The sequence below is a fragment of the Castor canadensis genome, chromosome 9, assembly GCF_047511655.1.
Source record: "Castor canadensis chromosome 9, mCasCan1.hap1v2, whole genome shotgun sequence".
NCBI classification, from domain to species: domain Eukaryota; kingdom Metazoa; phylum Chordata; class Mammalia; order Rodentia; family Castoridae; genus Castor; species Castor canadensis.
In genome coordinates this window covers 134,807,994-134,834,880 of record NC_133394.1, presented here as the reverse complement: position 1 = coordinate 134,834,880, position 26,887 = coordinate 134,807,994, and the positions used below count along the sequence as shown (strand labels likewise).

General features: G+C 36.4%; 1 protein-coding gene and 1 pseudogene across 7 annotated transcripts in view; both read left to right on the top strand.

The window, feature by feature from the left end:
- Rbpj (recombination signal binding protein for immunoglobulin kappa J region) overlaps positions 1-26,887 on the top strand; it is an 87,534-nt gene that overhangs the window by 22,375 nt on the left and 38,272 nt on the right. For 2 of the 7 annotated variants that reach the window (XM_074042509.1, XM_074042508.1), the window contains 2 exons: positions 11,280-11,459; positions 24,584-24,693. The exons of 3 other annotated variants lie outside the window; for them this stretch is intronic. In XM_074042509.1, the coding sequence (XP_073898610.1) occupies positions 24,620-24,693 (74 nt within the window). In that variant the 5' untranslated portion in view covers positions 11,280-11,459; positions 24,584-24,619. Of the gene's footprint in view, positions 1-11,279; positions 11,460-12,097; positions 12,140-24,583; positions 24,694-26,887 lie in introns of all 7 variants that reach the window. 2 more of the 7 variants (XM_020188490.2, XM_074042510.1) reach the window with 2 other exon arrangements.
- Positions 17,897-18,020, top strand: LOC141411270 (small nucleolar RNA SNORA51; annotated as a pseudogene).

Below are 26,887 nucleotides of genomic sequence, written 5' to 3'. Positions count from 1 at the left end.
TTGCAAAAATAGGGGTGGGTGGGCATGTAGTTCATTCAGTAGTAGTATAGTAGTAGTTTAGCTGTCTGAGGCACTACCAAAAAACCTCCCAAAATCCACATAGTATAGAAATCAGATTCCTTTCATGGGAAGGGCGGTTGATGTGGGCGCCTCCTGGAGGGGGGGGGAGGAGGTGACTTTTTACATAGAGAAAAACAAGTAATTTGTAAGTTTTGCACCCTTTTAAAGTATTTTTCCAGACACCTTTGTGTGTTATAAGAGATTTTCATGGTTTCTTCCTGTCTCCTAAAGATGTTCTGTTTCATACTACTAACCATATCTCTGATACCTGGTAGTACATAGTGCCATTCTGTCTTCACATTCTTAAGTTGCTAATGAAAGATGAGATGAATGAGTCTTGTGTGATAGAATTCACTAACTTCACAAATCTTATTTTATTTCAGTTAAAGCAGCCACAATGCTTTACTGTTTTCCCATACAATGCTTTTACTAAAGAAGTCAAAGATACTTCCTTCATGAAGGCAGAGATCTTGTCTTTTTTCTTTTTTTTTTTAAGTGGTGCCAGGGCTTAAAACCAGGGCCTTAACCATGATAGGCAGTACTCTACCACTGAGCTACATTTCTAGTCCAGATGCTGTCTTTTTATTAGTGGCCATCCCCTTTCACCTAGAAAAGCGTTTGTCAATCAATATTTGATCATTTTGATAACCAGTATTTAACTTTGGAATGAATTTATGGTTGAGAATGTTTTCCTGTAGATACCCTCTTAGAAATGTTTGTATTTCACTAAGAAGCCAACAAAGGTACAGTAAATTAGAAAAACCATCTTTATTACCCACTTTATGGCAAATTTCCCACACTAGGAAATTCTTCTAATGCTAACCCTCCTACTCCAGTGATCTTCAACAGTTTTTTCTCTGCATTTGTACAGTAACTTGCTGACAGAGAAGTACATTTTGGTTTATGCTCGTATTGTTTCCCAAGTTGTACTTTAGTTTTTTCTACCATGATGTGAAGAACAAGTCTTTCCTCACAATATATGATACTTCGTATCTTAACACTATATGTAAGAAACCTCAAAAGAGGCATCTAGACACATGGTTCGGTAAAAATTTCCAAAGTGTACCAAATTGAAATTGCAATTTTCAGGTTTTTTGGTGGGACTGAGATTTAGACTCAGGGCTTTGTGCTTACAAAACAGGTGCTCTACCACTTGAGCCATGCTTCCAGTCCACTTTTGCTCTGGTTATTTTGGAAATGGGTGTCTTGAAAACTACTTGCCCTAGCTGACCTGGAACCATGATCCTCCTAATCTCAGCCTCCCCGGTAGCTAGGATCACAGGCATGAGCCACTAGCACCTGGCTAAAAATCACAACTCTTAAACTGTGCTGATGAGAAAAATCCACAACCTCTGGAGATAATGATACATATTTCAGAAACATAATAGTTCTAACTTTATTCTGTTATATGCTAATTTTTTGGGCATAACTTATATGTGGAGTGAGGTAGTTATTGTTAGAAAAATCTATGTTTTTAAATTATCATCTTGGTTATTTCTGTCTTGATTATCTGTTATATCTGACCAAATACTGCTTTTGTTTGGTAAAGAGGGAATTATTAGAAGGAAGAGGAGACATACTTGAGTCTATTCATTTTTATTTAGTGTGCCTGAATTATTAATAGTATCTCAATCTGTTTTTCAGAAATTACATTAAGGCTCTCACTTGCTTTCTGAGGGCTTAGCACATTAAACTCGGTTATTCCTATAAAACTATTAACCAGTCACACATACTGTGTGACATGCTGAAACAAATCTGGGAGATTACAGTTATTACCTTTACATTGCGAAACACCTCTTCTTCCCTCAGGTTGTGACAGACTGATGGGGTAATGGAGCCCCTAGTGATGGATTCAGGTGTTTTCTTTCTTTTTTTTTCTTATTTTGTGAGATCGGTGTTTGAATTTAGGGCTTCATGCTTGCAAAGCAGACGCTCTACCACTTGAACAACACCTCCAGTCCATTTTGCTCTGGTTATGTTGGGGATTTCTGCCGGCTGGCCTTGAACCAAGATCCTCCCAAATAGCTAAGATTACAGGCATGAGCTACTAGTGCCTGGATTTTGAGCACCAGCTCTGTTCTAGCATACAACTGTGAACAAAAGCAGCTCATAACCCCAAATATCTCTAAGGATTTTTCTAGTTAAAATTATTTTCCACTCTAAACCAGGGGAACATATTGTAATCTCTGAAGCCTTGAATCAACCACTACTTAAAACAAAGTAATGTGGGCTTTACATTTTAGTGGACAAGTCAGACAACCCCTAAATAAGTAAAATAGTAATAGATAAGGGTTTTAGAAGGAAAGTTTGGAATAAGATAGGAAGTGCCAGTAAGGTTTACACCTTTTGATGGCATACATATGGAAGGTCTTACTGTAACAGTTGAGGAAGGGAGGGATCTTAAGGAAGTGAGTTTGGGAGGCAAGTATATACCTCTGAAAAGAACATTCCAGCAAGAAGCAGCTGCAGATATAAAGACCCTGAGGCAATGAGTTCCTGGATTAGATGGAATGTCAACTAAAGACAGGAATCAAAGATGACTTCATGGTTTTTGCCCTGAACAATGGTAATTACAGGGTTGATATCATTCGATAAGGGAAACAAGTTTTGGTATGAGATCTTGATATGAGCATGCATGCAAATGAACAGTTTGCTTTTATGACTTCTGGGTTTTACATGGTGACAGATTTAGAAATTTCAGACTAATCAGCTATGTAAGAAATAATTGAACAACTATTTCACTGAGTTGATGGTATTTTGAGAAGATAAACTAGTTTATTTCCCATAGCCAAACAAATTATAAAGGAAGAGAGTTTTCCTAAGTGAAGTGTTTTATACATTAATTTTGAATTACTGACATGAATTACTTAAGTATTTGACTCATTCTGTTACTGTGCACAACACACCCCACCTTCTTGTTTTTAAATAATAAACGTCGTGGCGTTGTGTGTATCAGTATACAATCCCTAACACACAAGGTGTGTAAGTACCTAGAATATTTAGATAGGAAAAAGGAGCTAGGGAGAATATTAAGGCTAATAATAATAAGACACTTGTCTGACCATACTTAAATCTTCAGGCATTGTCTGAGTGAATATTCTTGAGAATGCTTTGTTACACAGTTGATCCTGGGCATCAATATCTGTGCTTTCAAAATCTCTGCTTTAAATGGCCCATATCCCCTGGAAGCTATGTATATCTTTTTATATGAGCTTTCTGGCTTTTCTGGTTTTATTTATTTTTTTTTTGAGACACGGTCTTACTGTGTAGACCAGGCTGGCTTTGATCTTGTGATCTTCCTTCCTGCTAAGATTATAGGCATGAGCCATCACACCTACAACCTTTTTGTTTTAATGGTATGTTACATTTAGAAATGTAAAATTGAATTGAACATGAGGGCCTTTCTAAGGTTTTATACCTGAGCTTTGTTTCAAGAGAAGAGCTGGTACTAATTGTGAAGACTAGGCTTTTGTGAATAGGAAATTGGTCATGTGGTTGTTATGATATCGTATGCCACAAGGAAGAACTTAACTGAGGGCAGGGACATTAGCAATGAAAGAAAGGCATTTGACTCAAGTAGTGTCGCAGAGTTAAATCAGTTTGTAAGTCCTAGTGGCTTAAAATGGGAAGGATAAGATTGAATGCTTCAGCCATCTAGGAAGGTACCATTTACAAGGGTAAAAATGGGAGAAGTAGGCTTGGAGTAAAATAAAGGAAAAATTTAGAAAATTTACCGATATTAAGGAGGAAAGTAAGTTATTATCCACTGTGTATTTCCTTAAGATGTGGTGTTTCTTTTTTATTGTGATATATAAACTTTAACCATTGTACTCATTTTTAACTAAACCATTTAGTGGCATAAGTTAATTTATATTGCTGTGCAACTGTAACCATGATCCATTTCCAGAACTTTTTTATTTTCTCAAACCCAAGCTCTAAACCCATCAAATAATAATTCTCTGTACCCTCCTCCTGTGAGTCCTTGGTAACCTTTCTTTCTTTATGAATACAGCTACTCTAGATCCCTTGTATAAATGGGACCACACAGTATTTATCCTTTTTCGTGACCAGCTTATTTCACTCCCATGACATCTTCAAAGTTCATCCACGTTTCTAGTCTGTGCCACAATTTCATTCCTTTTAAAAGCAGATTGTGTTCCATTCACGTTTTTTAATCCAGTCATTCATTGTGGAGGTGTTGATTGCTTATGCCTAGTCATTTGTTTGTGTGTGTGTGTGGAGTGTTGGTATTTTTAGTGATTGTAGAGTGAATTGCCCATATTGAAGTGTGAATAGATAAAATTGATTTTGATAGACATGTAAACCACTGCACTTTTGTATAAACTCATTGCCAGAAAGTAGTATTTGTTGTTGCTGGGATGATTATGGAAGATCTTACTTTGTATAACTCAGCTACATCTTGTCAATTTAAAAAAAAAAAAAGCCACTACTACTTAGTGGTGGACACCATAATGATCAAACATGTAGTATAAAGTTGACTAGATTTAGAAGACCTGGGGTTTTTAATACATACTCACTATGAGAATTAAGTAATAGGTATAAAATTCTGTATACTTTGAAGTGCCCAAATCAGAAAGCTTAATCTATATCTTAAACTGGTTGACTTATGAACCTTTTTGAAAGAAGGTGAGTTATTGAGTGAATGAAATTAAACAGCTCTGCTTCTGTTGAAAAAACTTATGTGGGTATCATCAAGTAGGGATGACTGAATTTGTCAGAACTAGTATTCACCTATCTATTGTGAAGCCATATTGAATCCTGATAACTTTGAGGCAGAACATCTCTAATTTAAGATAAAATGAGAACGCATTAAGTTAAAATGAGTAATGTGAGAAATTATATATAGGAGGCTGACTTTGAATCTCAGTCCTTCTGATCTGGTAACAACCTGTTGAAGAAATGCACAGGGTAAAGAGCAGTGTCCAGAAGGGTCCCTGTGGAGTTGGAATATACTACTATCCCAGCATGTGAATAAATTCTTGTTCACCTTCTTGTAAGCCTCAGCTTTCTGGAAGCTCTCCAAGCCCTGCCCCCCCCCCCCTTTTTTTTGGTAGAGACTTCATTGCATGGGCATTATTGAAGCATAGACAACTGTGTCAGAATGTGATTGGGCAAAAAGTATGATCTAATGCTAATAGTTTGCGTCTGGAAACCCAGCAAGTCTTGTCTGATCAGATTCTTGGCCCCTCTATGCGGCATTTCTTTCTCCTGGGTATGGGTTAGCACCCCTTCTGACATGGAGGTCTTATGATGTACTATCAGACAAGGTAGGTCAGGGGATTTCTTTATAGCCAGCTCTGAAACTGAAAAATTGGGGGAAGATTAGTTTATGATCCATCTTGGAGAAGCAAAATCTGGTTTCTGTGGCCTGTCTTGGAGAGAAGGAGCAGATGGAAGGAGGATAAGAGAGCAGAGAGACATTTTGCTCTCTGAGGTCTGTAGCACCCAACACTATAATAAAAGACTGTCTTTTCACTTTTATTGCACTGAAGCTGCTTCAGGAACTAAGGCCACCTACTTTAACCTACTGCTCTAGTGACTTAAATAACTAGAGCTATGAAAGTTACGACCTGGGAACCATGGATGAAAACCAAAAATTACATTACCATAATATCACAATTAGTCTCTGTAATTAAGAATTTTCCTGAGTATTCTTAATAAACCATGTTTTACTTAACATAGATAATAGAGGATACATAATTAAAATGTTAAGATTATTAGAACACTTAATAAATAATAAATATACTTACCTCATTAGTTTTATAAAACTCTTAACTGCAAGCAAGAAGTAGACCAGTTTTATTTGTTACATCTTCCTACCCTTTGCAGAAAGTTGTGATAAGCTATCACAATGCCTGAGCATAATATATTATGTCCAAACCAAACTCCTACTCCTGTTCCCCTCCTACAATTTTCCAAAGTCTTCTCTATTTCAAATAGTGTTAACTCTGCTTTGGGTTGCTTAGCTAGATACCTTGAGTCACCATTGCTCTCTTCCTTTATATTCCCCTCAACTTTGCACAGGTACATCAGCAGTCTTCTTGGGTTTTTTTTTTTTTTTTTGGCTACACTGGGGTTTGTAGGACACGCTTGTGTTCTAACTGTTCTAACTGTTTGAGCCATTCTGTCAGCCCTTTTTGTGATGGGTTTTTTTGAGATAGGGTCTGGAGAACTATTTGCCTACGGCTGGTTTCTAACCAGATCTTTGCCTCCTGAGTAGGTAGATTACAGGCAGGAGCCATTGGCACCTGACAGCAATCTTCTTTTGTCTTGAAAACATACCTAAACTTTTGCCACTTCTGACACTTCCTCACTTCCACTGGGATCTAAATCTGCATCTTTAACCTACATTGTCACAACAGACTCCTAACTGGTCTTTCCTGTTTCTTCCCTTGCCCCTCATCAGTCAGAGTCATCCTGATCTTACTCTTTAGATCTTGATCTTCTTTCCTCTGCTCAAAATTTGCAGCAAAAAGCCCAAGACCTACATTCCCCTAAGAACATTCACATGCCTGTGCATGTTTCCACAGCCTCTCATCCAAGACACACTACTACCCTGTCCTGCAGTCACTGAGTTGTAGCCACACTGGTTGCCCTTGGGCCTGCTGTTTATCCCTTTTTGCCACCTTCTTTAGATCTTTACTCAAAAATACCATCTCATTGAGGGCTTACTTATAGTTGCACCCCATCACCTTCTTTTCCTTCTCTTTTTTGCCATAGAGTTTATCACCATCTGACATGCTGATTATACTGTAAAGTATAAACTGCCAAGGATTCAGGTCTGATTTGTATACTTAGGTATCCTTGATGCTTGAAAAAGGCTGACAGGTAGATCTCTTGGGCTAATGAATTTGTCAAGACAAAGGAGAGAATGTTTGGAAGCATAAATTAGAGGCAGAGATTGTATTGCATGAGTGTGAAAAATTTTAAACTCAGGCATAAGTATTTCTCAAACATTAAGTTCAAAAAGTACTAGGTAAATATTTTGATTTTAGAATTGTGATATCAGTAGAAGTTAGAATCCAAATTATGTCTTCGGAGCCAATAAACTTTTATAGTTACTGTTAGGCAGTATTTAGGTGCTTTCACATACACTTTCTCATGAATTATTAATACAGTGTTTTGCTGGTATTAGCTACTGAGAAGTAGCATCTCATCAGAAGTCATATATCCAATTTGTTTTTAACCTGTGAGTCCTGATTCCTCAGTCTAGAATTTGTTCACATTCTTTACCACTTAAGACCACATAAACTTAGGCCACCAAAATTTGCAATTTTTCTATGCAAAAAGAGACCCATGTAGCGAAGCTAAAGGAGAGGAAAAAGAATAAAAACTTGGTTCGCCAGTAAACTATTTTAAATAAATACATACATAAAAAGTATGAAGAACTTAGAGGTAAGTTTGATTCAGGCTATTTACCACCTCTTACTTTATTCGCCAGTAAACTATTTTAAATAAATACATACATAAAAAGTATGAATAACTTAGAGGTAAGTTTGATTCAGGCTATTTACCACCTCTTACTTAATTCCCTCTCAAGTCCTAGAAAGAAAAGCTTTTTATGATTTGCTCATTTTGAATAAATTGTGTAGTAGTGTTTACAGTTTATTTGCTATACTACTATGTTTCCCAACACCCTGTACTGGCTCCTTTGAACCACTGTTTTTCCATCTCTTTCCTTTTTTCCTATCCTCCCAGGTTTGGGCTCCGAGACAGGTGACATGTGATAAACACTAACCCATGCCTCTTTATCCTGACGGAGGCAGGGGCGCTTGCTACTTTAAGAGCAGAGTAATCACATGGCAGCTTGATAGAAATTTTTTTAATGTTCCTGAAAATTAGGATGTCCCCAGTTGGGTATTTCCCAGAAGTAAGATTATGCTAGGTAATCTTACTGCCTGGTTTTATTTTCCCCAGCTAATAATTTCTTTCTCCAGGAGGATAAAATTCGAAACACTACAAGTTAAGAAACAAGACAAAGTTAAACAAATTTGGCAGTGCACTCTTTTAAGGAAAATATCTTTCACGGTCATCTTTGTTTTGTCAACTTAAATTTATATTGATAACTTCTGTAGTTAAGTTAGCCATAAAAGATTGTCAAGGGCATAATTAGATTTCATTTCAAATGATATTTCTAATTTGAGTGATTAAATATGATTATGATTTTTCTTAACAACTTTAGTAAATGTGCATATGGTCCCTTGCTAGGGCATAACTGTTTATATATTGTTTTGAGCAATGAAACTGACCAGGTTTTGTGTGAGAAGTATTTATATAATTAGATTATTGCCATATGAATCAGTGAGAAATAAACTTATGTGTTTGACTTGATTGCTTCTGGAAGAAAGATTGGTTTAACAATATCAGTGTGGACTTCATATTTGAAATTAAATGTATGTTCTGCCACCTTAGTTTCTTACATGTGACGTTGACTTGACTCGGTCTCTTTGCCTGTCAAAGAAGGTAGATCTGGATAAAATAAAGTACCATCAAGTGCTTATCATGTACTTGTTATATTATTAACAAATATTGGCACTAATACTACTCTCTTTTCCCAACAATACTGTTGTAGGAAATTTGCTGAAATCTCAGCCGTAAGACCCAGATTTAAGTCTTATTTTTACATATGTATTCTTTGAGTCAGTCACTTAAGACAGGTGTATATTCTCTGTAAAATAGGATTCTGAAAATTGAGTGAAGAAGTAAGTCCTTCAGACTTAGATTTTCATTCTTTATTATCTAATATATTTATATCTTGACTTACTTTGCAGTGGATAAATTTTCTCTGCAGGGAGGAGCTGTGTTTCAAGAACCTTAACCTGGTCATCCTGTATAGGATACATTTATTTGGAGGAGCAGAATATAGGAAACAATGTGATGTTTTCCCAGGAGACAGTCAGACAGACACACACACACACACACACACACACACACACACACACACACACACACACACACACACACACACACACACACTAGTTTTAAGCAGGAGTGGAGGGAAAGGGAACGCTAAAGTGGTAAAATCATTAGTTTGAAAAGATGGCTCTGACTATGGGCAGGGGATTTCATTTCACCAAGTCCTTTGCTTCTGTTCCTCATTGATTTTTTTCTTCCTATTCCAGTCAAGTTCACCACCACTGTCAAGTTTCTGAAGAGTGGCCCTGGTTTGTAATCTGCATTATCCACAAAATGCAGTGTATCTAAACCTTAGAAATAAATCATTTTGCTGACACTGGACTTGAAAGATTTTCATCAGTTGACTACCCTTTCAAACAGGAAGTAGATTCACTTTCTCCTTTGCACATGCTCTAGCTCCAGTGGGAAAACTTTGTTTGTAATCTGCATTATCCACAAAATGCAGTGTATCTAAACCTTAGAAATAAATCATTTTGCTGACACTGGACTTGAAAGATTTTCATCAGTTGACTACCCTTTCAAACAGGAAGTAGATTCACTTTCTCCTTTGCACATGCTCTAGCTCCAGTGGGAAAACTTTGTCATCTTCTATTCTTGGTGTATTCACCTTTTCACCAGCTGTTCCTATGCCTGGAGTATGTATGACAAAGTCTTCCTTATCTACTTTCCTTCTTTGAACCCTTTTTAATGGCTTAACCTTATTAAAAGGTTCCTGCTTTGTCATCCTAAAGTAATTCTAATTGCTTTACGACAGTAAATGTATGTATTTATTGATAAGTTATTTGGTTGGTTTTACTTTATTTGTGTAATTCAAGTATTATTTCTGGTAGCTGCATAAATTAAACTTACAGGAAAGGCAATTGAATTCCCAGTAGATGTGGAAATGTACTGTACTTCTTGCTATATCTTAATTATGGACCATTTAATGTTTTATATAAGAAAGATGGGACGTGGTGAAGAAAGAGGGACAGTGCCTGTCGAGTCAATCAGGCGATCACAGAGTGGCAGTAAAACCTGATGGCTAGCCATTCTGAATAAAGCAGTTTTTTCTCTGTTCTCATATTACAGCATTTAACACAGAAACTTTTTCCTACATAAAAGCAAACAAGCAATTTGCCATCCATTTGGCTGTCCTGAAGATAGCATCATACCCCACAGGTTAAGGGCTCAGTCCCCAATACCGCCCCCTCCCCTTCAGATGCCAGTCACAAGCTCCAGGTTGTTTTACCTGTGATTCTGATGGACAGAATCCAGAGTTCCCACAACCTCATCCACGAGTTCGTTAAATTGCTCATAGAACTGTGAGAAACATTTGTGTTTACTGGTTTATTATAAAGGGGACTGGTGAGTACCAGATGAAGAGATGAGTAGAGCAAGGTTTGGGAGAAGGGGCCTGGGCTTCCATACTCTCTCAGGGCATATTATACCCACTAGGAACCTCTCTACCTGTTGGGCTGTCTGGAAACTCCCTGAACCCTGTCCTTTTGTATTTTTGTGGAAGTTTTCCTTATATAGACTTGATGGATTAAATCGACCATTTATAATCAACTTAACCTCAGCCCTTCTCCCCTTCCCAGAGGTTGTGGGATGGGCAGAAAGTCCAAACCTCTTATCCTGCCTTGGTCTTTCTGGTTACCAGCCTCACCCAAAAGTTAGCTACCTAGATGGCCAGATCAGTCAGCTGATCAATTACAAAAAGGCACTTAACACTTTGAAGATTGTAAAGATTTTAGAAGTTGTATGCCAAGTAACAGGATTGTAGACCAAGATTTATTTAACAACATCATAGCCAACTATCATTTATACACATTCTGTTAATAGAAATAAGCTTTAGCAACTGGAGCTCTTTTCAACTTAATGATTTTCATGCAATTAAATGATTCAGTAGTACTAACACCCTAAGGAGCATTGCTTGAAGGAACTCCTGACCAGTCTCTGGGAGATGGCCAGCTCTCATTCGGCCCAGAATAGTCATCATCCAGAAGTGAACCTGTGCCTAGTGAGTCTTCATACCTGTCAGTTTATTAATCATTTTTTGAGGAGGAAAATGAAGAAATAATTGGGACAAAGGGATTTGTGGGACTTTCCTAGAAAGATCTAGCAAGGGCTGACACTTGGACTTCTCGAAATTCATAGGAAGATTCACATTAAAAATGACAGTGTTGTGTAGTAGCAGCAACAGCTTCTTTGTGTTTTCTTAGTCATGGCAGCAGTTAGCACAGTGCACTAGTGACTTCACATACCAATACTTAAGTCCTTATTTTTTTGTTTTTGTTTTTAAGTCATTGAAATTATGAGACTATCATTCAAATGGAAGCATTATAGTTCTTCGGAACCATTATGATCTCAAAAGGAAAGAATGATACAGATACACTGGCTGAGGTGTTTTGAGGTGCATCGAAGTGTTCCAAGCTGTGACTTACCTTAACATGTTCTTGAAGTACCATGGCGTGGATTAAAAGGTATGCTTTAGAAATCTCACAGTGACTCCAAGATCATGGATAGAATCAATGCTCATAATTCCATATGTAATTATTGCATATTTTAAGATATATTAATATTTAGATTACAGATGTGGTTATGGATTTATGGTGGGTTAAAAAAATCACAATCTCTATGATTGAATTTTTTTCTTTTTTCAAATAGCTTAGGGATTATTCATGTGTTAGTCTGTAATTATATTTCTGGTTTATATCATAGACCAACCAGTAGTTGGATAAATGCCTCAATTAAGGTATTAATTTGACCAAACAAAATAATTCTTATTTGGGCCATTTATAGTACAGTTTTGTCCTTTATAAAGAATTTCACCGAGAGGAAAATGGCTGATTTTTTTTTTCTAAATTAATATTGTAACTGGTCTATTCATCAAGGTACTGTGTAGTCACTCATTCATGTGTTTGTGGCATGTAGTCTCACTGGTAGTAGTAATTCTAAGCTTGGTAATACCCATTCAGCCACCAAAAATCTTTAAGGTTTTAATGTTCCTAAAATTTTACTTGAGTGATGTATTCAAAACTATTTCAGTTACTAGAAGTCTTGGAAACCTAATTTTTGTACTATGTGGTTGCTACTAAATGGTTTTTTTTTTTTTTTTAAGTGTGGTAGAAGTGAATCAACCCAGAGAGAGTGCTGAATTCAGGTCAGTTCTTTATCTTTTTGGAGATGAAGGAGAGTATATTGGGAAGAGAGAGACTTAAGTCATGAATAGAAAAATTGAATAGAAATACACTGGTGTGGTCCATGGTTTTAATCAGACTACCTTACTCTAGGATCCTTTTCAGCATGTCTGCAGTTAAATTCTTTGTACAATTTAGTCATTAAAGTTAGGACAAAACTGTAACGTGTAGTCCGTAATGAGAGTGTTCTAATTACGTTCCAAGGTAGGGTCATCTACTTATTGGCCGCAGTCATTCATTTCATCCCAGAATCTCATGTCTTACGGCACACAGTAGTCTTCCAAAAATAATAATCTCAAGCATGTAATAGTTTCCAGACGGTGTTGAATGTATTGTTTGCAAAATATATTCTATAACATTTACTACTTCAAGTTTAAATTTTCTTTCTGGGATAGCACTTGAGTTTCCATTTGTTTTGTTTGAACTCTGTATTACATTTTGATGCATAGCCAAAACTGTTCTGTTGGAAGAGTTACAGCTTTGTGCCTAAGTACTTAGGGATTAGTTAACCTGTTTCATATCTGATGTTTACTTATCTTGACATTTTGAGAATGATCTGGAAAAAATACAAATTTATATATATATACATATATATATATGTATATATATATAAACACACGCATAGTATTGTATAATTATATTATGTAATTTACATATATGGTATATCTAGATAACTGTACACGTATTTATGCAGGAGCATGGACATGTAGGAAGCAGAGGTAGATGACAAGTGTTAATGATGACTATTAAATGTCAAATCATGACTTTCAGATGCTGTTTTATATTTTCCTGTCATAAAGTCTTGCATTTCCTCCTGTGTTCTTCCTAGAGTAAAATAAAGCATCATTAATTGATATTTTTTACTCTTTGAGCTTTTTTTCATCAGTGAAAGAAGGTGGCCACTAAAGAGTGGTAATTTAGCTATGGTGTTCTATTTTACTAGGGTGATTTTTGTGTTCTCTAGAGTTGTGTTTTTCGAGTTGCAGGTTTCAGCCCACTTATAAGTGGGTCAAGAAATCAGTTTGGTGGGTTATAGCCAGGATTAAAACTTACCTTAGGATAGAAAATACAAGTGCACTGGAATGTAGAAAAGAATGTATTATTCTTTTTTTTAAGACTTCAGTGTTGCTTTTTTAAAAAGTTAAAATAGACAAAATTTATACACATTTATGTAGATGTTGATTGGGTTACTTTTTAGTTCTACTAAATTTATTCCTTGTACATAGTAATTCCTCACAGAGTTCTTGAGAAGTTAGTTTTAGATAGTTTTTGCCTTGATGATAAGTTATAGTCTGTGGCTTCTTTTTTTTCCTGGGGTTTGAACTTAGAGCCTTGAACTTGCTAGGCAGACAGGTGCTCTCCCACTTAAGCCATGCCTCCCAGCCCTTTTTTGTTTTAGTTTATTTTCCAGAGAGAGTCTAGAGCTTTTGTAGGGGGATCTCCCCTTCCACTCATCCTTTTACCTCCCCATCCCGCCTAGCTGGGATTACAGGCTTGCACCACCACAGCCTGCCTGTCAGTTGGCGTCTTCTAATTACTTCAGGGGTCCTCCCTCCATCCTTTTTTGTTTGAAGGAAAGGTTATCACAGGGTAGTATCTAGGGAGTAGAAGGGAATAGGAAAACACTGCAGTAGTAGCTTCTGAGTAGCATTAACCAAAGCTATTCATCAGGTAAGATGATCTCTTACCCTGCCCTTCAGCATGCATCTTGTGTTTATCAGTGATTTTCAAACTGCTTTGATAGCACATTCTGTAATTAGTAAGTTACTGCCTTTTGCCCCTTCTAATTATATGAAACAGAACAGAATGGAAAATGTCATGAATGTATCATCCAATATAGTTTTGTAAAACTTTTGCTTCAAGGATATGCATATGTACTGGATTGTAGAGATCTAAGTTTTAGTAATGACCATCTGAGAGGCTATGTGAAAGTCAGTCTTTTAAAGCCATATTGCCAAATCAATGACAGCCACAAAAGCCTTCAGGTATCTCAGAGAGGTATTATCAAATCCATGGTCTTCTCTTTGATTGTAGGGAACAGTTAATTATCTATGAAACATTTTTTGTTGTGGTTGTGTGTGTGTGTATTTTGTTTGCTTGCCCAGGTAAATATTTAAAGGCTCATCATTAAGAAATTTACATTTCCTGCTTGTAGAGTAGTTTACTCTTGCATTAATGACAAATGACCTATGTAGTTTAAAGAAGAAGAAGAAAAAAAAAAACCTACCACCAAAAATCCCTGATTGTATATATTAAAACTCACTGGATTTATTTTTTTGATACAATATGTTGGGACTTGCTCATTTAATAGATGCTTTTAATTCAGAGGGTAAAAATTAAGCATAAATCAGATTTCTTAGAAACATTTAAGGTAGTCAGATGTTTAAATGTTAGTTTCTGTTTCTGTGATGATACCAGTGATACTTAAACTTTTATTTTTTTCTTGGATTAGTGCCTGTGCTTATCAGATGTTTTCATAGCAGCACATATTTACTTCAGATCTAGTAAGGATGATCACAGAGTTGCTTGAGGATATTTTTAAATGAATAAGCTTCAAGGTAAGGCAGTATCGTTGTAGTTCCTGATAAATAGAAAATCTACATTCTTATGTGCCATGTGGATGCATCCAGACAGGACATGTAGAAGTAGTGAGGGTGATGAAAAAAGTTTATTAAAAGTTAAGAAACAGTTACATCAGTTTTAAGATTGTGTCTATAATACAGTTTCTTCTTTCCTAGAAAACAGTAAGATTTATGGTAGGTTGTTTCATAGGAATGAAATTTGTACATTGGTTTTCTATACTTGAGAATTGAACAAAATGGAGGAATTCCTTGCCAAAAGAGGAGGGCAAATGCATAATTAACCTTTCTCTGCAAGTTTTTGGAAATCGAGTGTAAGGACACAGTCTTCTGATATGTTCCTTAGCAGTTATGTTTGAAATTGAGAAGATAAAGTAATAACCTTTCAGTCAGTGGGTTAACTGCCTGATGATGGTTGGTTGTCTTTGCACAGATGTATGCAGGTAGACATTGTTGTCCATGAGGTAGTCAGTGAAAGCATATGGATTTGTGTTTTGAAAGAATTGAATTCCTTTATTCTATTACTTTGCTTCACCAAATTCCCCTTATATCCCAATTGCCCCAATTTTCTCCCAGATTATCCAATTCTTCCTACTCTCTCCAGGACTATTGCTTGGCTTTTCACCATTAAGAGGATTGATAGTTTTTTCCCTTCTACCATGTTTACCCACTTCCAACTTCACCATTTTCCACCTTTTGCTGGTTTTCCTGTTGTGAGCTGAGGCTTTCATGTCGCCATTTTCTGACATTTGTTTCTTCAGAGCTGTGTTCCTTTGGTTATCATAAATGCATGATAGTAACTATTGTTTGGGTAAGTTTTCCCTCCTACCATGTAGTTTAGAAGAAGAAACTAAATTACATTCTAATTTAGTGGGCACCAAACTGATATCAGTGGTTAGAGGTGGCACCCCAGCTCCACCTCCAGGATCAGAAGAAAGCATATTGTAAGTCAATGCACTTATTTACCAGTAAGAATCACCCTCCAAGAATGACAATTAGCTGTGAGATGACTTTTTTAAAAAACGTGTTTTAGATTTCAAAGATACCAATACTTATTTATGTATTGAGCAAATCACAGTAGTGCTGACATTAAGCATGTTCTCATTAATTTATGTTATATTTTATTACTTTGAAAAATATTGCTACTTTGGATGTCTGTAGGATCTGGGATGGCTCTTAAGAGAGTACTTCATAACTCATCTGAAGTATGAACCTAATTGGAAAAATGGAATATGCTGTGTGGGTACCTATCAAGGAATCAGAAAAACTTAGCAGTTTGAAAGGTGAAATGAAGCCACTTTTTCTTGCACTGAAGAAAGGCTTCAGGTAAACAGGAAGGTGTGAGTTTTGGCTCTTCACAGCACCACACTAGGTGTTCAGGTGAGGAATGATGTAGTGATATAGTCAGGTTCTCGTGAATCTGCAAAGAAAAACTCTGTGACCTTAAGCGACCTTCTCTACAAGTCTTTGGATCTGACTTTAACAAGTATCATGGCAGCATGTAGTCTTTAGAACTAGTGACTATAATTGTGCTATATTAGAAAATAGTGGTAGGGAGGATAACTGCTCCTCTTTCCTCCTGCCTCTAACTTATAAAGACTCCCAGGGCAGAACTGGAGGTGGAGAAGTAGCATAGAGTGCTTTCGAAAAGCATTATTTTTGATCGAAGTCTTTTGTGTTTTGTCTGTCACAATAGTGGTGAAGAAGGTGATTAAACATATGCTAAAGTATTGGTGGTAGCAGCTAAATAACTAATCACATGTGCATTAAATTTAGCTTTATTAAGACTCCTTTATTGTTCAACTTCCTGTGGGAAAACTAAAACTGTGAGTGAGAAATTCCAACCTGGGTCAGAAAAGGGACAGAGATAGGTAATATGTGTGTATATATTGATGGATGAATAGATGAGAGGGAGGGAGGGGTCAGTTGGAGCAGTTAGGATTCACTGAAAACATTCACATTTGAAATACACGCTTGTAGTTCCTTCTTGCAAGAAGCCAATTTTCAGTCCTTTCTCTGGCTCCCATGCCTTCTCCTTCCTTCCATTAAAAGATTTTTTTTTTTTCTTGATTGATGTATTCCTGGCTCCTGGGACAGTGAATAGTCATAACAGGTACTCAGTAACTATTTATCAAATGAATGCACTTTTGATAAACTCTAGGTTTTGAAGACACATGTCTATCCTGACATGGAATACTAGGCCATATTCTTATTTACCAATCTCTTAATTTGCAAAGAGGAAGAATGACCACACATACAACTTAATTTTGAAAAGATCTGTTTCTACAAATTTGTTGTCACTGAAGTCTTCTGAGTCGGAGATTGGTAGGTCTGAAGGCTGAAAAGTCTGTGTTGTAACACTGACGCTCAGTGGGAATGGTGCTCTCCCCACGTGTTCACAACAGCACTCTGACATTCCTACGTCACAGTTGTGGAGAATGAGGCTCTGGAATAACTGAAAATGCTGAAGTGTTTTTTGCTTTTGAATTAAGAAGATCTGGATTTTGGGGGAGCACAACTTGGAGATAGTTTACATAATTCAAAAGATTTTTCTCATAGTGTATAGATTACCAAGTGTGAGATTATTTATAGGGAAAGACTGATTGTTATCTGTGCTCATATTCTGCAGAAGAAAAACTGTATTCCAGTGGAAGCATTTCTTTGTTTGGGATTGATGAGATTTGGTTTGTTAGGAGGTAGACAATTGCCCTTTTATGGCCACTGGATCCTCCATTGCTCTTTTGTTTCGATGACATTCCCTGAAGTAGGCTTCTCCTCTGTCTTTTGTTACTGTTCTCTTGGCTCCAGTGTTGTCTCTCTCCTTTGCTCCCTATTCCCTCTTTGTCAGCTCCCTTTACTTTCCCTTTTCCTCCCTCCCCCATCCCCCCGCCCCCTTATTACTTGCAACTTGAACAAACAAAAGAATTTGCTCTGCATTCTGCCTGTAAAAGAAGAATAATGAGAACATTGAATAAGGTTAACTTTTGAGTCACAGAACCAGGCAGGTCAAGTGAAAAGAGAGAGACCAAGGCCAATCAGGAGGATGATGTGAAAATAGTATAAATCTTGGCTCCTTGGAGGTTGTCCAATTTAAAAGAGCTGACCCAGGTCAAGTAATATTTCTCTTTGAGAAAAAGAGCTTTTGGCCTGGTACATACTACAGGCTGCGTTCTTACACTGATTGTATAAAAAGAGGAAGGGGAGTAGACCTACCCTATCACTACCGATCCAGTGTCTGGTCTGCAATGTGAATGGAAGGGTGTGGAGTTGGCACTGGGGAAGTGTTTTGAGTATAGTGACCAGATCAGGAGGATTAATTCCTGAGGGCTAGCAGAACCAAACCAAGCCATTGGTGAATGTCTTAGGCCTTTTGTACTGCTATAACAGAATATGACAGACTAAGTAATTTGTATTTAAAAAAGGATAATTTCTTATAGTTCAGTAGGCTGAAAACTTCAAGATGGAGGGACCACATCTGATGAAGTTTTTCTGTATTATAACATGGTAGATGGCATCACACGGGCAAGAAGTTGCACGCATGCAAGGGCATGAGGGTGCCAAATGCAATTTTATAACAAACTGTGTTAACAGTCCATTTCTGAGGATGGAGCCCTTGTGATCTGTGCATATCCCAACAGTGTTTCATTAGGGATTACATTTCCAGTGACGTGAACTTTGCAGGACATATTCAAACCAAAGCAGTGGATAAGAGGAAAAAATTAAGAATGATCCCCTTCAACTTGGATTTTTATTTCAACATTCAAATTTATTATTAGAATTAAAGATATTTTTTCAATCTTTACTTTTTTCTTCATACTCGGAACTGCTAACATTTTAAAAGCCCAGGTAGCAGATTTGTTAACTACATTTTTATTGGTTTAAACATAAGAACATACTAGATTATTATTACAATAAAGACTTGCCAGAGTGAAGTTGCTGGAGACCAGCACATGTTACACACAAGTTTCAAACAATAAAACTGCATGAAGGAACTTGTAAGGTATATTGAGAGCCCTCTTTAGATATTGATACCACTTTTTCACAGAATCTGTCAAAAATGTGAATTTTCCTTTTTTCAAAGTGTCAACATGCTTTATAAAGAACATCCCTGCGTTGTTGAGCAAGTAACAGTAACATATAGTATTGTATCTTTGTGGGACATTCTCATGGGAAAAATAAATAGCTTTATTAAGGTGAAGTTATTAACCATCATTTTAGCTATTTGGGCTTAGTGAATAGCTCCCTTTTCCTTGTACAATTATAAAGTTAATGAAGTTATTTTTCCTCCATTGTATAGTAGAAATGAGCTTTTTAGGCATTTCAGATCCATTTGTATATAATCACTGCTTAATTAAAAGTAGTTGATCTAAATGATATAGTTTAAGAGCTACAAATCCATAATAATTTTTTGGTTTTGTTCTTTTTTTTTCTTTTAACATTATGGTTTATCTAGTGAGCACCTAGTATGTACAGGCTTGTGTCTAAGAATTGATACTTTAATACTGTATTGCATGTACTTGAGTCAACCATGTCTGCCATTTAAAAAAAATTGACCAGCATAAAAGGCATAGGCTAAAATATGCATTGTGCCTATCCAGTTTATTGTAGAAACAGGTATTTTCTTCATTGCTAGGTTACTACTTATTTGGGGGTAGGCTACTGGAGTTTTAACTCGGAATCCCATGCTTGCTAACATTTGAGCCATGCCAGCAGGCATTTTTTGCTTTAGTTGTTTTTCAAATGGAGTCTTGCACTTTTTGTCTGTGGTTGGCCTCAGACTTCAATCCTCCTACCTATGCCTCCTGAGTAGCTGGGATTGCAGACGTGTACCACCATGCCCAGCACACTTGTAATTCTTTAAAGAGTCTGGATTTGACTAATCCCTAGAGCTGGTAACGCAGTCAGCTTTTCCTGGTTTATTTAGCCTACAGCATTCTTCATATCTTCTGGTTGGATTTCTGTAGTGTTTGATCCTCAGGATTCAACAGGTTTGGATTGCTGAGAAATAGTTAACAGGTTAAGAAGTGATTTTTTTCTGAAATATAATTTCATGTGATAGATGGTTTGTTTAGTGAGAAAAGTACATGAGTATTAGGGGAAAATGTATGCTTTTAATCACTAGCTGGTGATCTGGCTGACCACAGTTCCAAACCTCTCCTTTGCATATGCTGAGCAGGGACTCCTCTGATGGTTGCAGAAGACTTAGGTTGCATGTTACCACCCAAGGTAAAGCAGCTTGTAGAGAGATCTTGCACCATCAACTCCTGTGCCCCTTTGTGGCTTGCTCCTTTCCAGAGTCCTATCCCTCCTTCGAGGCTTGAGTAAGCAGTTACTAACTCCTGAGCCTGCTGTTTCGGTCCATGTAGTCCATGAAGGCAAACTTACAGGTTAATAGCTCAGCTGCACTTTGGCAGAAAGCCATTCCTTTAAGCTTTGAATTGTGGTTAAGACCACTTCATCAGAGTGGTTTTTTTGCTTTACCGCAAATGTAGATTAGTTATTAGTGACATGACGTGATAACAGAAGGAAAAGTTACAGTTCAAAAGAAATACATTGGGTCTTAATGCTCAAACAAAAAGTTTTGTCCTTACTCATGCAAAGATGCTATGGGAAGTGTTTTGGAAATCTCTTTCCTGTTCTGAATGTAAGAATTTTGATTCTTACTATTTTGTTTTATCAAGTATTTTCTCTTTTAACTCATGTAAGATATTCATAGTATCCTCTTCACATGTTTTTAAAAATGGGAATTGCCAGTTTCTTTCCCACATAGGACCAGGCTTCTTTGAAATAACTCCTTATAAACTTGAATTATAATCTTTCCTTTGTACATTAAGCCTTATGTTAGCTATCCCTTTCGTAAATGCTCTGGTCAAACATTAGTTATTTGAAAGGAAGATAAAGACAATCCACTGCTGCATTCAAATACAAATGCTCTAAACCTGATACTCAGAAAGCATCATATTTTCCCGATAAGTGGAAAATATCATAAGTCAAAAGTGTATTTTATACATCTAACCTAACATCATAACTTAGCAAAGCAGTAAATTGTACAGTACTGGTTGTTTAGCTTCATGATCTCATAGCTGGCTTGCCCGGCATCTGGAGAATATTGATATACAGACAATGGATAAAAATATGAAGTATGGGTTTGAGGAATGGCTCAGCTGGTAAGAGTGCCTTCATAGCAAGCATGAGGCTCTGAATTCAACCCCAGCACCACCACAAAAAGAAAAAAAGTTTTTTTGAAATATGGTTTCTACTGAATTCATATCACTTTGCACCATCATAAAGTTAAAAAATCCTAAATTGGACCATCATAATTTGGGAGCCCTCTGTGTACCATATGGTTTGTCAAGAGTTTAGCTGCTTACAAACTTGACCAATCATAATTGAAGGAGGTTTGGTTGGTAAGCTTACCTTATTTGTGAATTTATAGTATGGTTTTAAGTAAGCTTGGTTAAAAAGTAATAAAAGAAAAAAATCTGAAATTATATACTGCATTCTAGAGCAAAATATAATTTTTGTTGCTGACCATCATGACTGCTAATTGTGTGTAGGCAATGTGTGCATATGTGTGTTACGTATTTACTTGGAGGGGGATAAAAACGTGCACCTCATTCAGGATTAATCTATCTGAATAGCTTTTTATGTGTCTAAGTGGGCATAAATGGGAGATGCTGTGCAACCATTAGTCTATTACTCATTTTACACGTGGATTTAAAAATTCTCTTGCTGATACAAATGATGCTCCATTGAATATCTTTATGTGTATTTTTTTTCCATAGAAACAAATTACCTGTATGTAAGATTCCAGAATTGAAATGGCTAGGTAAAGGAATGCACATCTTAAATTACAATAACATTGGCAAAATGTCTTCCAAAAAGGTAGATCAAATTTAAATTTAAAGCAGTATATGACAATTCCTTTTTGTCCACACATATTCCAACCCTGGGTATTATGAAGCTTTTTTTTTCTTTCTTTGTAGTACTGGGGTTTGAACTCAGGGCCTACACCTTGGCCCACTCCACCAGCCCTTTTTTATGATGGTTTGTTTTCAAGATAGTCTTAAAAACTACTTGCTGGGGCTGGCTTTGAATTGCGATTCTCATGAGTAGCTAGGATTATAGGCATGAACTACTGGTGCCTGGCTAATAACTGTGTTCTTAATGCATCATATTTAGGGGCATTTGGTGTGGTTTATCTCATATTTATTCAGTTTCTCTTGCTTAATTGTTTTGGGAGTAGGGGTTCTGTGGATCAAACCCAGGGCTCTACTACTGAGCCCATTCTCAGTGATACATGAAATTGGTGTACCTTGCCTGCTTTGCGAGCTAAGGCCTTGCACTTGTTAAGCACTTAAGCCACACCTCCAGTTCTTATTGCTTTAGATTATTATAGGATCTCAGATTTTTTGCCTAGGATGACCTTGTACTTGTGAGCCTCCTATCTACACCCCCCCACCCCCTTGTAGCTGGGATTACAGTTGTAAACCACAACACTGCTTGTGTGTTGAGATGGGATCTTGCTAACTTTTTGCCCAATCTAGCCTAAAACCCTGATCCTCCTGATCTCCAAACTCTGTCTCCTGAGTAGCTGGGATTGCAGGTGTGAGTTTCTTGCTGTTGTAGATTTTGCCAGAAGAATTCCTTTAACCAGACCTCTTACTAGTATTAGAGATACCTAAAAGTCCAGATGCCCAGCATAGTTGGGGATGGTGTTCTTGGTGCCCTCATTTATAGATTTCTACTCATCATACTTCTTTATATAAATTGCTGGCAAACCATTACGAATACTTTTTTTTAATTGAAATTGAAAGGCAAAAAAGGGGACTTTAAAAATTAAGAAACTAGTGTTTTTTCAACTGCTTCTGTACGGAGTACATAATGACAAGAGAAGGGCCTACTGCAGAGACACACACATTTAATATCTGCCCATGAGATGTTTGTTCTAACAGGACTATGCTTACTAAATGTGATGATCCTGGAAAACACAGCATTGTGTCTCGTTGTCTTTGTTGGCGTTACCAGGACCATTGCTTGTACCTAGTCGAATTTGAGCAGCCTTGCTGTTAAAATGTGGTTCTTAGTTAAGTGCCGGCTCAGAACTAGAAGTTGAAGTATGAGAAAGAATGACATACTGTCTTCTTTTTTTAATGGTTCTGGGGCTCAAATTCAGGGTCTTGCATGCTAGTCATGCACTGTTACCACTGAGCTACCTTCCCAGACTGACCATAGTGTTACAGTATCTTGTTCAAAAGTAACCTGACTTAACAGGCTAATTTCAGCACCCATAGGTGGGTAGGTGCAGATGAAAGGTAAGTTACATAACTTTTTTTTTTTTTTTGCGGTACTAAGGTTTCAACTCAGGGCCTCATACTTGTTAGGCAGGCACTGTACCACTTGAGCCACTCCACCAGCCTTAAAAACTGTGCTTTCAAATAGTCAAAGATTAATCTTAATAATCTGTAGGTATATTTAAGTTTTTAACATTTTTGCTTTAATGAATTACTAGATGAACATGTTAGCAAATACATTTGTCCTAATTGCAGAAAAGTTCTGTAAGGGCATGGATTTGTATGTCTTGTTCACCAAACAAGTCCTATACTTGGCTCCTACTGGGTGCTTAATAAATAATTGGTAAAGAGAGAGCATCATAGGTAGCATTTCTAATGAATCTGTTATGGTTTTTGTGGACAGGTACTAAGAAGTTTCCTAAAACTATTTGTTTTGCTTTTTATACTATTTGTTCTCACAGAGTATAGTAATGATTCCTCTTATTGGTGGTATGTGCCTTGAGGGTATGAATTAGGTTCCTTGATTTTTCTAATCTAATGCTGCTATATCACCCTGTCTTAAGTTATGGTTCGGAAATCCCAGTACTTTTGAACTCTATGAAATTTAAATACTGTTAATAGCAGATTTGATGTTAAGTTTGGCTTAATTATGAGTTTGCGTTGTTAATGCTTTCTTTTCTATTTCCCTCTTGCATATAGCTCACCGGTGTTCCTTGCCTTAAATTATTTTAATTTCACTTCTGTGTTAACCTGAAAATGTGTGAAATACAGAAAAATAGAGGGAATTACTTTTAAGTTCTACAATCCAGTGGCAGAAGTTTCCCACACGATTTGAGGTTGCTTTTCAAGCCATCTGTATGTTTTCAAGATCAAAGTTTTGTACTGTTAGTATACAATATTCTAGATAGCTGAGGATTTTACTTTGTCTTATAGTGGTGTGGTTACTAAATTGTTCTATATTCAAGTTTTTCCTTGTGTTTCTTTTCTCTTTTTGATTTTTGAATTAGGAAGTGTCTTTTAGCCAGAAAAGGTATTCAGATGGTGAAGGTTGGTAAGCTTTGTCCTATTTGTCTTCAGGACATTTGTGGTCAGTCATATACTTCCTTAACATATTGGTGAGCATCAAAGGAAGAAGCATAACTGGTGTAGAGGAAACACTCTGACCTCCTCCCTGAGCAGAAAGGAAGTATTTGTATATAAATACTACGGGTTTGCAAGTTTTTTACTGTTTTGAAAACTCCCATGGGTTGGAGGATATGCAGGAACCTCAGTACTGTTTACAGGTAGGAAGTGCTCTGTGTAATGATTGCAACTTTAAAATATTCTCACATCTCCAGGTGTATAAAATCTGATTTAGCTATAGTAATTAACATTTTCCCTAGCTGTTATTTCAAATATAAGATCATTGTTACCTGAGAAGGGAAAAGCTAATGAAGTGAGTAAAATGAGTTTTCTAGTCTAAAATCATATTTGTGAGATATATATATAGATATATATATACATACTGAAGAATGTAAATTTTTGTGTGCCATAGTATTACGTGAGCACACTAGGTGATGATGGCAAGCAGATGTTGCATTGGTCTCCATCCCCAGTCAGGAGAGATGTCTGCAGCACAGAGCAAGGGAGAAAGAGGATGAACAGGTCAGTAGTACACTAGCTAATTCTTGTTTAGTACTTTAAAACAAAAGCCCAGAATAATTACTTTTTCCTTTAAATGCTTGTCAAGATTATTACATTTAATTAAAGGTACATTTCTATAGTATGCAGAAAATTTGGAAAACCTGCTAATGCAAATGAGATGTTGGCAATATATAATTATCAAAAGAGAAATTGAATACCAGTGATTCTTTGTTACAGTAAAGGATAAACTCATTTCATGAAACTAAAAGTGGCCCCTCTGGCATTTTTTTCCTGTTTTGGTATTGTGAAACATAACTGTATGTAACAGTGGTCTAAACTTGTTTGGTCTGACTTATTTCTGGTTCATTTGTCCATTCAGGTCATGTCATCTTATTTAATAGATTATAATTAAGATAAAAATGTGTACCTTCTCAGTTCCTGCTCTTTAACTTATAATCAGTCTCTGAGGAACTGGTAACTGACTGCTGTCATTCTGCTGATTAGTGATTGTCTTGATTTCATTATGTATATTTTACACATGAATTTTATTGAGTCACCCAGGATTTAAAATGGGCTTGCTTTTTGCAGCAAGTAATTCTTGAAGTGTTACGCTGTTATATCAGATTGGCAGTGGAGGTATATCTTGATAAGATACGTACAGCATCTTGGTGTAATGACAAATTTCCATATGTGGACCTATGAAGATTTATTAAATGATTAGAATTTAGTAGGATTGTGACCTACAGAATTAAACAACATAATTACTGCATGCTTTCTTGAACTTTCTCAGAAAACTCATTCTCTAATTATTTACCCATTCCAGTAAATATAGTAACCACTAGTTAAATGAGAGAAATATGCTAGCACATCCATTAAAGAGAGTGACGGGACTATGCACAGCAGTTATCAGAGATGCTTTTATTATGTGCCTAAGTAGCAGTTTGAGCTTTATTTATATGATTTCCTGGCCTTGGGATTGTACCTAGGTAGAACGATGCATGGTTCTTTGTAAAATGCCGTCTAGACTCAATAGCCAATTGTATTTGTTCTTTTGTTCATGTTTTCTCTGGGAGCACGAGTGACTGCCTAAGCAGGCTGTGTAATTGTTGACTTTATCTAATGAGTACTTTTAAAATTGGGGGGGGAAGGACACGACACACTTATTTATTTTATTCAGCATTGACTTTTGAATCTTAATTTTGGCAGACTTTCAGAGTGCCTAGGAATAAGGTTGACATTAGCATTTTGAGTCATGTAATTATCCTGTGTTGGATCCTGTGTTAGATTCCAAAGGGTGCCTGCTTGTTAGAGCTAGTACATGGTATTTATTAAAATGTTTTATTTCATTTGTTAACTTTTTCTCTACATATACAATTTTGGGCTGTGGGTGTGAGTCGAGTGGTACAGCATCAGCCATTCAAGTGTGAAGCCTGAAGTTCAAACCCTAGTACTGTCAAAAAGAGATCTATGTACAAAATGTTTACCATCTTAACCTTTAGGTAGATTCCAGCCATACCTCGCTTTATTTTTCTCTATAAAGTATAACTCTGCATTATAAACTTGTCTTTTGTAAGCAGCTTAATTGTAGTTATGTATTATAGTGGTACATTTAAATAATTTTAAAGATTTTTTTTTTAAGTCTTTCCTGTGGAAAAATTCAGGAGTAGATTTTTACTTTTAGCTATAAGTCTTTCCTGTGGAAAAATTCAGGAGTAGATTTTTACTTTTAGCTATAATTGATAGATCAGCCAATAATTGTTTGGAAACTTTTGATCTTTGACCTCCTTTCTGGGATTACCACTAACATTGAGTATCTAATCAGAAAGCTACTTTTTTATTAGAAAACTAATCAGAAGTAATGTGGCTTACAAAAACATAGATTTATTTGCTCATTCTTATACTATTTCAATTAAAGCCACATTTGCATGTTTCAGGGCTAATGAAAATATTAAAATAGTTACAGATATTGATTGCTTATAAATTATGAATTCATACAGGGCCATCAAGTGGCATTTAATTAACTCAACAAAATGAGCTAAGTGGGATCCAAGACATTTTATTATCTTGTGGAACACTACAAATACAGTATAGAAGTCAAATAAGCATTCAAAGCCTATAACTGCTTATGAATAAATCCCGGACCTGTTTTTAACTGCTAGTTTGTTTTTAAAAATACAACCTCTGTTGTTTTTTTTTCTTCAAATGCTCTATTCCT